The following is a 13,784-nucleotide window of genomic DNA, read 5'->3' on the forward strand; positions in this document are numbered from 1 at the left end:
TCAGCTGTCATCTACCCCAGACGTGTATTCAGAGACAGGTAGAGACACAATATGGTTAAAGTAAGAAAATGCCAACTTTCTAAATGTGGTGTTTCAGACTTACAATTTAAAATCCAACTTCACCAGAAGTTGTGATTTTTAATTGTGAGCCCAGAGATACCAAACTCCAAATTTCCATCTTGCAAGCACAGGCTCTGCAGTGGCAGGTCTGAGACATGTTTATAGGGCTACTACAGCACAATCAGTGTTGTAGGTCCACCAGTAGCAATTAATTTACAGGCCCTGGGCACATCTGGTGCTCTTTACTGAGGAATTACAAGTAAATTAAATATGTGAATTGTGGATAAGCCAATATCACAATGTTTTAGAGTACAGAGCATTTGCACTTGAGCATTGGTTAGCAGTGGTAAAGTGCACAGAATCCTAAAGCCAACAAAAACGAATTGACCAATAAGTGGAGGAAAAAGGCAAAAAGTCTGGGGATGACCTTGCAGAAAGGGCCAGGTTCAACAACTATTTAAGCGGGTGGCACAATCAATGCTACAGACCCACTAGTAGCATTTAATTTACAGGTCCTATAGGTCCTAAGTAAAAGTAGTAGCCCTTTACTAGGGACTAACAAGTAAATTAAATATGCAAATTGGTCGTAGGCCAATTGCACCATAATTTAAGGAGCAAGCACATGCTCCTTAGCACTGGTTAGCAGTAGTAAAGTGTGCAGAGCCCTAAGGCCCGCAAAACTAGACCAGCAACAATAGAAGCAGTGAAGGCAAAAGGCTTTGGGGAGACCGCCTTAAGGCTGACAGGCATCACAATCATCCTCCTGTAAAAAATAATGGAGGTAGTGACTTCCTTCAAAAGTGCAGTTTGTGAATAATACTTTGTAGTAAGTTTTGTTGTAGTACTATTGTAGTACTATTGAACGTATTACAAAGTGCAGTTTGTGAATGAGGACCTAAATTAAACACATTATCACAATTTGCCCATGTATAGCACACTTATGTATTCAATATTTATGGGAGATTGTAGGAGAAGTTTTGATGGAGTCTTGCGAAGAGTTAACAGTACTATGTCTGGGTCGATTAATGCAGGTAATACTTAAATGTACAGTGCAATTTATGGCCCTGGCAACAAAAAAGATTCCATAAATATACACCTTAGGAAAATTAGAAGGGTCTCTTCAAACAAACACTTTTTATATTCTGTAAGAGAAGGCCTTTAATGTGGTATTTGTTTGTTATTTTAAGTTGTGGTGAAACTCAGTATAATGTCACATACAGTATCTGCTGGCAGTGTGTGCCCACAAAAGTAACTGACAACTTTTTTTAGATTCTGTCTTACTTTTATAATTTGACTATTTTTTTGAATGCTTATTTGAATGTAATATAAAGAAATCTCTTTTGCTTATATCTATAATATTTGTGTGTGTAACTTTGTAAATGTGTTATTATAATTAAGGAACATATGAGCAGATGTATGAAGCCTTTGTGCATTCCGAAACGGCCCGATTCTTCAAATCTATGACAGCAAAAATATTTTTTATTGTGTAGGAAACTCAAATCATGAATTGGTAACATGTTACGGATTCACAACCTGGGTTGGCAGCCAAATACCGATTTGGGGCGTCCCATCCAAATGCTGATTTGACTTGGTATTTATTAGTGTTTTGCGATCAAGTTGAGTGGAGTACGTCATGTGTTGTGTTTGTTGGTAATCATAACGTCATACCTGACAAATTTCAGTTGTTTGTCAGGTTTGATCCACAACCATAACTCCTTTTTTAAGCTTTTATTCAACACACACACACACATGTGCTCACACACACACTTACACACACACACACACACACTAAAACTAATTTTATCTACCTTTAGAAACCTATATGAACTGACATACCCCTTCCTAGCCACTTAAAAATATATATGTAAACTAAAACACAGAACTCAGACTATGGGCCTGATTTAGAGTTGGTGGAAGGGGTTACTCCGTCACAAACATGATGGATATCCCGTCTGCCATATTACAATCTCATTATAGCCTATGGAGATCGTAATACGGTGGACAGGATATCCGTCACATTTGTGACGGAGTAACTCGTCCACCAAACTCTAAACCAGGCCCTAAATGTGGCTTAAACAACATGGCTGCCAACAATATGTGCTGAGGTACATCACAAAATTACTGCGGTATACCGCGCCATGATATATCACTAAGCTTGTTTTGTGCCTTATGGGCATGATTCACAACAATGAACTTCACTCTTTTGTCAAGTTTACAATTGATTGCTGTTCACAAAGGTGCTTTATTAGTAGTATGTTTAGAGTTTAGAATCACAGCACCTAAAAAGGTATAAATATCCCAAGTTTTTATGTGCCGAAACGTACACAAAAAATGTAGGTTTAGCTTTGTGAATCAGGCTCTATAACATTAAAACTACTGAACAAATTTAGAGCTACTACCAAAAGAACGAGTTACTTACCTTCGGTAACGACTTTTCTGGTGGATACATTAGCTACCTGTGGATTCCTCACCTAATGAATACTCCCATGGCGCCAGCATTCGACGGAAATCTTCTTCCTAGCTTCTGCACGTCGACGAGGACGTCACATTAGCCCACGCGACGCCGTCTGATGTCATACAGGCAATAAGAGGTCCTCGCCGACGTGCCGACGTCAGTACCAACATTTTTTACGTGCATGAGAACAATAACCCAATGCAAAGAAAGAGCAAGGCAACATCCCATAACATTGTAAATCACACAACATTGCAATAAAATGGCTATAGATTTAATATAACTCTCTTTTTTAAACAAACAAATATATACTAATTATGTATATACACAAAGATATATATATATATATATATATATATATATATATATATATATATATATATATATATATATATACAAATATCCATATATACAAAATCTATTGCAGTCTTGAAGACCATTAGGAGCGCACTCAAGGATTACTTGGTAAGACCAAAAAGGCAACGGGGAGGCGGGTGATACCGTGAGGAATCCACAGGTAGCTAATGTATCCACCAGAAAAGTCGTTACCGAAGGTAAGTAACTCGTTCTTCTGATGGATACAACTACCTGTGGATTCCTCACCTAATGAATAGAGTCCCAAAGCAGTACCACGCCCGGTGGTGGGTGCCTAAATGGTCAAACCAAGAAATCCTGCAGCACTGACCGTGCAAAATGGCCGTCCCTTCTGACCTCAGAGTCCAAACAGTAATGCTTCGCAAAAGTGTGAAGGGACGACCAAGTTGCGGCCTTGCAGATGTCGACCACAGGAACACCTCTGGCCAAGGCCGAAGTGGCCGACTTAGCTCTGGTGGAATGAGCTCTAATGCCATCAGGAGGATCCTTCTTTGGTAAAGAGTAACAGATTTTAATGCAAAGAACAACCCACCTGGAGAGTGTTCTCTTGTGGACTGCCTTTCCTCTCCTCTTGCCCACATATCCGATGAACAGCTGATCCTCTAGCCTGAAGTCCTTCGTTCTATCAATGTAGAAGCTTAACGCCCTCTTTGGGTCCAATCGATGTAGTCTCTCTTCCTCCTTTGAAGGATGAGGCGGAGGATAGAACGTGGACAAAGTAATTGTCTGGGCCAAATGGAAGGGTGAAACAACCTTCGGGAGGAAAGCAGCCTTGGTCCTCAACACCACCTTATCCCCATAAAAGTTTGTATAAGGGGGTTTTACAGATAAGGCCTGCAACTCACTCACTCTCCTTGCAGATGTTATAGCCATCAAGAAGACTGTCTTAATAACTAAATACCTTAAGGGGCAAGAATGCATAGGTTCAAAACGGGACCCCATAAGGAAAGTCAGGACCAAGGACAAATCCCATTGAGGCATAACGAATGGTTTTGGAGGATATTTATTTAGAAGACCTTTCAAGAATCTGAGAACAATAGGGGATTTAAATAACGATGGTTGGTCTGGAAGACAAATGAAGGCTGACAAGGCAGACAAATAACCTTTAATGGTAGCCACTGCACAACCTTTCTGCGCTAGAGACAGAGCAAAAGACAAAACATCTGACAGATGAGCATGTAAGGGATCAATCTGTCTCTCTCCACACAACATAACAAATTTAGCCCACCTATTAGCGTAGATAGATTTAGTGGAGTGTCGCCTGGCCGCTAATCTAACATCCACTACATAAGGCGGAGGAGAGAAGGAACTCAGGTTGCCCCGCTCAATCTCCAGGCATGTAGGTGCAGACTCTGGAGGTTGGGGTGTAAAACCTGCCCCTGCGACTGCGAGAGGAGGTCTGCCCTGAGAGGGAGACGGAGCGGAGGGCACAGTGAGAGTTGGAGAAGGTCGGAGTACCACACCCTCCTTGGCCAATCCGGAGCTATTAAGATGACTTGGGCCCGGTCTTGGCAAATCTTCCTCAACACCCGAGGAATCAAGGGTATGGGGGGAAACGCGTAAAGGAACTGGCCGCACCAGGTTATCGGAAACGCGTCCCCCAACACTCCCTGCATCGGATACTGGAGGCTGCAGAATAACGGACAATGCGCGTTCTCCAGAGTGGCAAACAAATCTATCCGAGGAAACCCCCACATCTGGAAGATTAAACGGACTTGATCTGGATGGAGACGCCACTCGTGGTCGGCCGAGAAATGGCGACTGAGACTGTCCTCACGTACATTCAAGACCCCGGCCAGATGATTTGCTACCAAGCAAATCTGATGGTCCTTTGCCCAGGACCATAGTCGAAGAGCTTCTCTGCAGAGAAGGTACGACCCTACTCCTCCCTGTTTGTTTATGTACCACATCGCGGTAGTATTGTCCGTCAGGACCTGTACCGACTGACCACGAAGGGAAGGGAGGAAGGCCTTGAGAGCCAGAAGTACAGCCCGCAACTCCAACAGATTGATATGAAAAATCTGTTCCTCTGGAGACCAAAGCCCTTTGATCTCCAGATCCCCCAGATGAGCTCCCCACCCTAGAGTGGAAGCATCCGTTATGACTGTGGTCACTGGTGGTGACTGCGCGAACGGCTTTCCTTGTGAAAGATTGTTGCCCGCAATCCACCACTTCAAGTCCACAGCAGCATCTCCGGAGATCTTGACAGCAACTTCTAGATCTCCTTTGTGTTGAGACCACTGCCTTCGGAGGCACCACTGAAGAGCCCTCATATGCCAGCGAGCATGTGTGACCAACAGTATGCAGGAGGCAAACAGACCGAGCAGACGAAGGACCTTGAGGACTGGAACTACTGCTCCATTTCGAAACATTGGAACCAACTCCTGAATATCTTGAATCCGCTGAGGCGGAGGAAAGGCTCGATTCAATGTTGTATCCAGTACTGCCCCTATGAACAGGAGGCGCTGGGAGGGCTCCAGGTAAGATTTGGGCACGTTCACCGAAAAGCCTAGGTCGAACAACAACAGGGTTGTTGACTGCAGATGATGCGACACAAGCTCCGGAGACTTGGCTTTGATCAACCAGTCGTCCAAGTAAGGGAATACTGCTATCCCCTTCCTTCTGAGCTCTGCCGCAACCACTGACATCACCTTCGTGAAGACTCGAGGTGCTGAAGTAAGACCAAACGGGAGGACCGCAAACTGATAGTGCTGCGACCCTACCACAAACCGGAGATACTTCCTGTGCGACTTGAGTATCGGGATATGAAAATAAGCATCCTGCAAGTCGACAGACACCATCCAATCTTCTTTGTTCAACGCCAAAAGCACCTGAGCTAGGGTCAGCATCTTGAACTTTTCCTGTTTGAGGAACCAATTCAAGATCCTCAGATCCAGGATTGGTCTCAACCAACCATCCTTCTTGGGAATCAGGAAGTACCTTGAGTAACAACCTTGACCCCTTTCCTGCTCTGGGACTAACGCCCTTTGAAAGGAGGACTTGAACCTCCTGTTCTAACAACAGGAGGTGTTCTTCTGAACAATAAGATGGGCGGGGCGGGATGGGGGGCGGAAACTCCCGAAAGGGAAGGGTGTAGCCTTTTCCCACAATACTGATAACCCAAGTGTCCGATGTAATAGTCTCCCACTTGTGGAGAAAATGCCGTAACCTCCCCCCTACAGGAGAGGAGTGAGTGGGAAATGGTGGAAGCCTAAGGCTGCTTTCCCTGCTGCACCCCTCCAGAGGACGAGGAAGAGGCAGAGTGCTGCTGAGAGACTCCTCTGGTGCGGGCCCTACCCCTCCCTCTAAATGATCTATAGGGGAGGGAAGAGGTGGGTTGCTGGAATCTCCCCCGAAAGGAAGAGGAGGAAGAGCCACGCCCAAATCCACGAAACCTCCTGAAAAATCTGGAGGAGGCAGAAGAAGAAGGGGCTTGCAGCCCTAATGATTTGGCTGTGGCCCTGCTTTCTTTAAATCTCTCCAAGGCCGAATCTGCTTTGGCTCCAAACAGTTTGTCCCCATCAAACGGGAGGTCCAACAGAGTCGACTGCACGTCCGCAGAAAACCCTGAGTTACGGTGCCAGGCCTGCCTCCTTGCCACCACAGCCGTGCCCATTGCCCTAGCCACCGAGTCGGTCGTGTCCAGCCCAGACTGGATAACCTGGGTTGCGGCAGCCTGGGCATCCGAGACAACATTCAAGAGTCCCTGGGGAAACTCCGTAAATGAAGATGAAATATCGTCCATGAGAGCATGGATGTATCTCCCCAGAATACAAGTCGCGTTGGTGGCCTTCAACGCCAAACTACAAGAGGAAAATATCTTCTTGGATTGTGCATCCAGCTTTTTAGAGTCTCTGTCTCCTGGTACCGTCGGGAAAGATCCAGGCGCTGACCTAGAGGAACAGGAGGCTTGCACCACCAAGCTCTCCGGCGTAGGGTGTCTAGACAGAAAGCCAGGGTCAGATGGTGCAGCTCGATATCTCCTGGCCACAGCCCTATGAACAGCCGAGGAAGATACTGGCTTCTTCCACACCTCTAACACCGGATCAAGCAAAGCCTCATTAAATGGCAAGAGAGGCTCCGCTGCAGCAGAGGCCGGATGCAGTACCTCAGTCAGTAAATTCTGCTTCGCCTCTGCCACCGGCAAAGGCAGGTCCAGAAAGTTAGCCGCCTTCCTCACCACAGCGTGAAAGGTAGCAGCCTCCTCCATATATTCCCCTGGAGATGAAAGGTCCCACTCAGGGGAAGTATCCAGCTCACTGGCTGTATCCAGACCATGCAGTCCATCACCCGAGTCCTCAATCTCTCCTTCCTCCAAGACTCGTTGGTATTCCTGCTCTTCCAAAAGACGGAGAGCACGCCTCCTCGAATGTAGTCTTTCCTCGATACGCGGAGTTGACATGGCCTCCGCCGAAGTCGAAGATCGGTGCCGATCTCCAGAACCATCCGACGCCGCGTCCGGCGCCACAGGCAGCTTCGGCGCCGAGGAAGGAGCTGGACGAAGAAATCTTGGAGTCTCCGATGGACCCGCCGGAGTCACAGGACGAAATCCTGACGTCTACGGGATGGAAACCTCCGGGGGCCAAAACCTCTGGAGCCACCGGAGCGGCCACAGGCGCCGACACCGGCGCCGAGCCCACATTCCCTAAAGGGAGGAAGGGCATAAAGGGTGCCAGCCGTAGAGGCGCAGGATCACCCAATGAAAAGGCCAAGGGCCCCGAAGGACCAGCCGGAGCACCTCCTGGAGCCATCTGTTGAAAGATGGTATACATCGCATTCAGAAATGCGGTATTATCGGCTCCAGGGGCGGGAAAAGCTGGATACTGGGGTGCCTGGATCAAAGGCGACCCCGACGCCAGCCTCGACGTCCGCGACGCCGGAGACATCACAAGAGGCTGCATCACCTCAACCACAGACGCCTGTCCAGACGAAGTCGGTGACGTCGGAGAGGGCAACGGCGTCGATGGATGTGGCGTGACCGTGGGACTGACCTCCCAAGTCTTCCGACGCCGAGCCGAAGGCGACCTCGAACGAGACTCCTTGCTGGAATGACGCCGTGAATCCCTACGGCGCCGGGAGTCTCAATGACGCCGATGAGACCTTGGCGAAGAAGACTTCTTATGATGTTTCTTCTCCTTTCTCTTCGACTTCGCCATGAATAGTTTAGCCTCACGTTCTTTCAGGGCCTTCGGATTCATGCGCTGACATAAATCACAAGTTGCGACGTCGTGGTCGGAGCTTAAACACCATAGACAGTCGGAGTGAGGATCAGTAATGGACATCTTAGCGCCACACTCTCGACAGGGCTTGAAACCCGACTTCCTCTGAGACATTATTACCGCAGAGAAAATCCACGCAGCAGAAAATACACTGTAACTATAAAAGTAACAGTAGCTCCCTCGAAGATAACCATTTCGAATGCACGGAAAAAAGGGAACTGATGTCGGCACGTCGGCGAGGACCTCTTATTGCCTGTATGACGTCAGACGGCGTCACGTGGGCTAATGTGACGTCCTCGTCGACGTGCAGAAGCTAGGAAGAAGATTTCCGTTGAATGCTGGCGCCATGGGAGTATTCATTAGGTGAGGAATCCACAGGTAGTTGTATCCATCAGAAAGGACCCTTTACACCACATAATCTATATTTCTGCAAAATTTCATCTACAACTGGTCAGCCATTTTCCAGCTATGTCTGTTTAAACATCAGTCTATAACATGCCACTATACTCCACTCTATAACACACCACTCCACTCTAGGATAGGGCACTCCACTCTACAGAACTCCATCTCACTCCATTCTATGACATGCCACTCCACTCTATTACATGCCACTCCATTCGACGACACACCACTCCACACTACTACAACCCACTCCACTGTACAACATACGACTCCACTCTAAGCCACTCTATGCCACTCTACTCCACTCTACGACACTGTATGCTCCTCCATTCTGCAACACTCTACTACACTGTATGCTACTCTGTGAACCTCTATTCCACCCTATAGCACTCTATCTCATTCAACTCTATGCCACCCCACTCTACACCACTCCACTCTACGCCTCTCCACTGTGCACTATGACATGAACACCACCAACACTGTATTTCACAACACTGTATGGTTCGACACTCTACGATATGTCACTCAACGGAAATCCACTCTATGCTATTTCACTCTATACCACTCCAACCTAAGCCACTCCATTCTATGCTACTTCACTCTGTAAGATACTGTACAGAATGCAACTTTATGGCATGTCACTCTACTTTATGCCACTCCACTCTACAACACACCATACCACTCTTTGCCACTACTCTCTATACAACTCCACTCTGCCCTATTAGTTGGTTTGGATCTGAGTGACCACGATTTCCCTGAGAGGTTCCAAAGATGTCATGCGCTCGGCTGCCCAATCATCCCTTCCCCTTGGAAACCGGATTTAGGGTGACAGAGGTCCTTCCAAGTGGGTCAGACTCAGTCCCCCACACTGTGAACGATCCTGCTACCTAGGAATCCAGTAGTCTCATTTAGGATAATGAGAGCCCACGCGACAACTCCACTGCACACCCTATTTCACTGTATGACACGTTACCCCACTCTACACCAATGTATTCTGTCACTCTACTCTACGCCACTTCGCTGTACGCCACCCTATTCTATACCACCCAATGCACTCTAATGTACCATACTTCACTGTACCCCACTTCATAGTACCTAACTTCACTCTATGCCACTCTATTGTACACAAACCTACTCAACACCACTGTAATCTACGCCAGTTCATTCTTCCCCACTTCAATCAACTCGCTTCACTTTACTGTACCGCACTTCATTGTACCCCACTTAATTTTACATCATTCTATTGTACCCAACTCTACTCAATGCCACTTTCACTCTATTGTACCCAACTCTACCCAATGCCACTTTACTCTACGCCACTTCATTCTAACCTACTTTAACCAACCACACTTAATTCTACACCACTGTACTCTGTCACTCTACTGTACGCCATTCCACAACACTGTACTTCACTCCATTCTACTGCACTCTGCTCTACTGTACTGTACTCCACTCAATGTATGTTCACTCTCTGCCATTGCACACTACTCTCCACCACTGCAGTCTATGCCATTGTGCTGTATGCCACTCTACTCTATCCCACGTCACTCTGCTCCACTGCATTCTCCGCCACTGCACTCTACTGTGCACCACAGTATTCTGAGCAACTGCACTCTACGCTACTATACTATAAGGCACTCTACTATATGCCACTCTACTCCACCCCACTTAACTCTACCTCACTTCAATCTACCCCAATTCACTGTAACCCACTTCATGCTACACCGCTCTACTCTACTCCAGTCCACTCTCTGCCACTCTACTCTATCCCACCAATTTACCTCACTTCACTCTACAACCACTTCACTCTACCCCACTTTTCTCTAGGCCAGTCTATTGTACTCTGCACCACTCTACTGTATGCAACGGCACTTTATGCCACAGTAGTCTGCTCTGTACCACTGTACTCTACACCACTGCACTGTTTGCCACTGGACTCCACTCTACCCCACTTCACTCTATTGTACCCCACTTGACTCCAGTTCACTTCACTCTACCCCACTTCACTCTATGCCATACTACTCTACCCCACTTCAGTCTATGCCATACTAATCTAAGCCACTCTCCTCTACACCACTGAGCTCTACCTTGCTTCACTGTACCCCTCTTCAGTCTACACCACTCTTATGTACCCCACTCTAGCCTACCCCACTTCATTGTATGCCACTCTACTCCACGGCACTCTGATCTGTCAGTCTACTCTACACCACTTCACTCTACCCCACTTTAGAGCACTCTATGCCACTCTACTGTATGCCACTCTACTTTACAGCACTTCTGCCTTCAACTCCACCATCTTAGGTCAGTCATTCAGGATCGCCACATAGGCTTGTCCCATTCAACCAGCAACGTAGCAGGTGCAGAGTAATTGGGACCAAAGCCCCGAGGGACCCGCTAATTGTTGTATTTTACTACCCAACAGAAACCAAGAGGGGTATGTCCCTTGCTTGCACAGGGTCCATGGCATCCTTGCTAACCTACCGCATTCAGTCCAAGGCTGTAACATATGAGTCTCAGGGTCCCAGCTTCCTCTAACCACATTCTGTGGAGGGCATCATTTTGTGCTAAGTCACTTGTACTAGGCATTAAGTAGTGCAATACAAATTATCAAAAGTAAAATATAACACTAGTCAACATTTGGTTTAGTATCATTTATTTAGATAATTAACAGTTACATGCCAATTCATCTTTATGGCAATGCGTCATACATTGTGTGTATCACAAATGTTTGTGCTTGGGTGCAAAAGATCATTTTAATGTCATTTCCATTTTGTGTATAGAGGCATAATTGCAGCTTCAATCGTTGGTTCAGGTTCGACATAACAAAAACACCTACCTTGCCAATAGAGCTTCCCTCCATTAATGTGCATTCCTTATTTTCTATATGTGAATTCCTCGTCACCAAAGCACCACATACCATTTCCCCAGCCTTAAGCATCAGATGTAAGGCTGAAAGGACATTGGGGTATGGCTGATACGTTTCTTCACATGCTGGAATTGCTACAATAAAAAGACACCCAAAATATATTTCTCATTACTTATAGACGTACTACTTTCCATTCTGTGTATGCCTAAAGATTCTGATTCTATATACAAATAAGAATGATTACAGTGACCTCTAGCGGTGTAATAGAGTAGAACATTAAAATGTGCGAACAAAGTTCGGACACGCACTTCAAATAAGAAAGCTTTTTATTATGATGGCGACTATTTAGCCGACCGGTGGGTACATTGTGCTTTCTCTGCTATTTATTTGCTCACAGGATAATGAAAGATAATGAAAGAGAATATTTACTGTTTGGCTGACAGTTGTGCTGTGCCAACTTTGCTATTTACCTCGCTGCTGGCCACAGAGTATAGATAATGCAGTGTTTGGATGACAGGCGCCGGCAATTGTGCAGACTGTAAAGAAACTTCACTATTTAAAAGCTGTTGGCTAAATAGCAGAGATTAGGTACTATTTGGAGGGTGACCAGGCAAATAGCGAATACATTTTTGGACTAAAATATTTTTTGATTTACCCGTACATTTTCTGAAAACGGGCAGATACACTTTTTGGACAGTGGCATTGCATCCCCTGAGGGCACTTCAATATTTACCCAAATGCTGGTTGAATAGCAGAAAAAATTTAGCATTTGGCATGTTGTTGTGCAAATAGCTATGAAACCTCACTCTGAGGTACTGGGTGAATTGTAAACATTATGCACTGTTCCGCCAGCAGCCATGCAAACAGAAAAGAAACTTCACTATTTAACCAGCCGCTGGCTAAATAGTATAGATTATGCCCTGTTCGGTCAACAATTGTGCTTATAGAAAAGAAGCTTCATTATTTACCCGGCTGCGGAATTATGTACAATTTTTCTAACGGTCTGGTTAACAGCAAAGAAACATAATTATTCACCAGTTACTGGATAACATGCACAGATCAAAAAAAGTTTGGCTGGTGGCTATGCAAATGGCAAAGAAGCATCACTATTTACCTAGTCGTTGGAAAAACAGCAGTGATGTAGAATGATTTGGCCAGTGGCCGTGCAGCTATCAAAGAAAAATCACTACTTACCCTTGATTTTGCTTACTTTCCAGTCACCTTACCCACTTTACTCCTAGTCTGTCAATACTCCATCAACTGTGCTTTCCCCTCAGCCTTCACTCTTTCCGCAATCTGCCCAGTTTCCTTCCTAATACTGTTCCCTTTCACTTCCACTGAGTCTTTTCACTTTTCTCCACTCTTTCATCTATTGCTGCATGTTCCCTGCCCAAGGCCCTCCCCAACCCTGCTCTGCCTGCTTTATCCCGTTTGATTGTTCAACCTGGGCCTGTCTAATTTCCCTCAAACTGCTACCTTACCCAGTTTCTGCCCCCACATCTGTCCGTTTTCATCCCAGTCTGCTGATCCTCCATGGTCTATGTTGCGATTAAACGCCCGGACACACAGCGGTTTATTCCTCAAGACTTATTCATGAGATACACAATCTGGCGTCGGTCTCCTTTCCAGGTTCCAGTCCAACTGGCAACCTTGGAATCCCTCACGCCTCACAGCCTAGAACACCAAATTACATCACTACACATCCTCCCATGTTCTCTAACAACTAACAACAAAAGAAAACACAAAAATGGAAACATAATAAAACAAATACACACAAAATTGGGTTAAAAGTAAGAACTAAAATAACAAATGAATTTTACTATCTCTCAAAGTCCCTCAAATAAGATGGCGGCTTCCTGATCCTTTTGCCCAGAGTATAATGATTTTTGCACTCATCCATTCGTCTCTCACCACTTTCATGCACAACACAATCATTCAAACGCTTTGTGCTGCCTCCTTTGGCTACTTCATCAGCACTCATAAATATCATCCCCGAGCAACCCCCATCAATGTTCACCTTACCAACCCCATTTTTTTTATACAAAGCCACATTTCGAAAATTCCATCTCTCACCATTTTCTATGACTACAAAGTATGTGCCTACTCGCCGAACATGAAAAGGACCCCTGAACTTGGTCAACCCTCCCTGAATTCTGCCCGATTTCACTTTGACCCAATCTCCTACCTCCACCTTATCCTTTTTAACTGACTTAACATGGGTATGATTCCTGACACTAGTATCACCCCACAACTCTTCTTTCAACCAGGCCGGAACTAACGTTGTACCTGGCAACCATCCCCGCATGGACACAAATGGAATTTTCTGTGTGACACTATGTGGCGTGGTACAATACGCCCACACCATATCCGAAATATTTCTCTGATGTCACAACGGTATGCAAGAGCCAAC

General features: G+C 45.9%; 1 protein-coding gene across 2 annotated transcripts in view; it reads right to left on the reverse strand.

The window, feature by feature from the left end:
* Window positions 1–13,784, reverse strand: part of TMEM232 (transmembrane protein 232) — a 756,305-nt gene that overhangs the window by 580,980 nt on the left and 161,541 nt on the right. For both annotated transcript variants that reach the window (XM_069226429.1, XM_069226419.1), the window contains exon 7: window positions 11,345–11,508. In XM_069226429.1, coding sequence (XP_069082530.1) covers window positions 11,345–11,508 — 164 coding nt within the window. The remainder of the gene's footprint in view (window positions 1–11,344; window positions 11,509–13,784) is intronic.

This window comes from Pleurodeles waltl, chromosome 1_1 (genome assembly GCF_031143425.1).
Source record: "Pleurodeles waltl isolate 20211129_DDA chromosome 1_1, aPleWal1.hap1.20221129, whole genome shotgun sequence".
NCBI lineage: Eukaryota > Metazoa > Chordata > Amphibia > Caudata > Salamandridae > Pleurodeles > Pleurodeles waltl.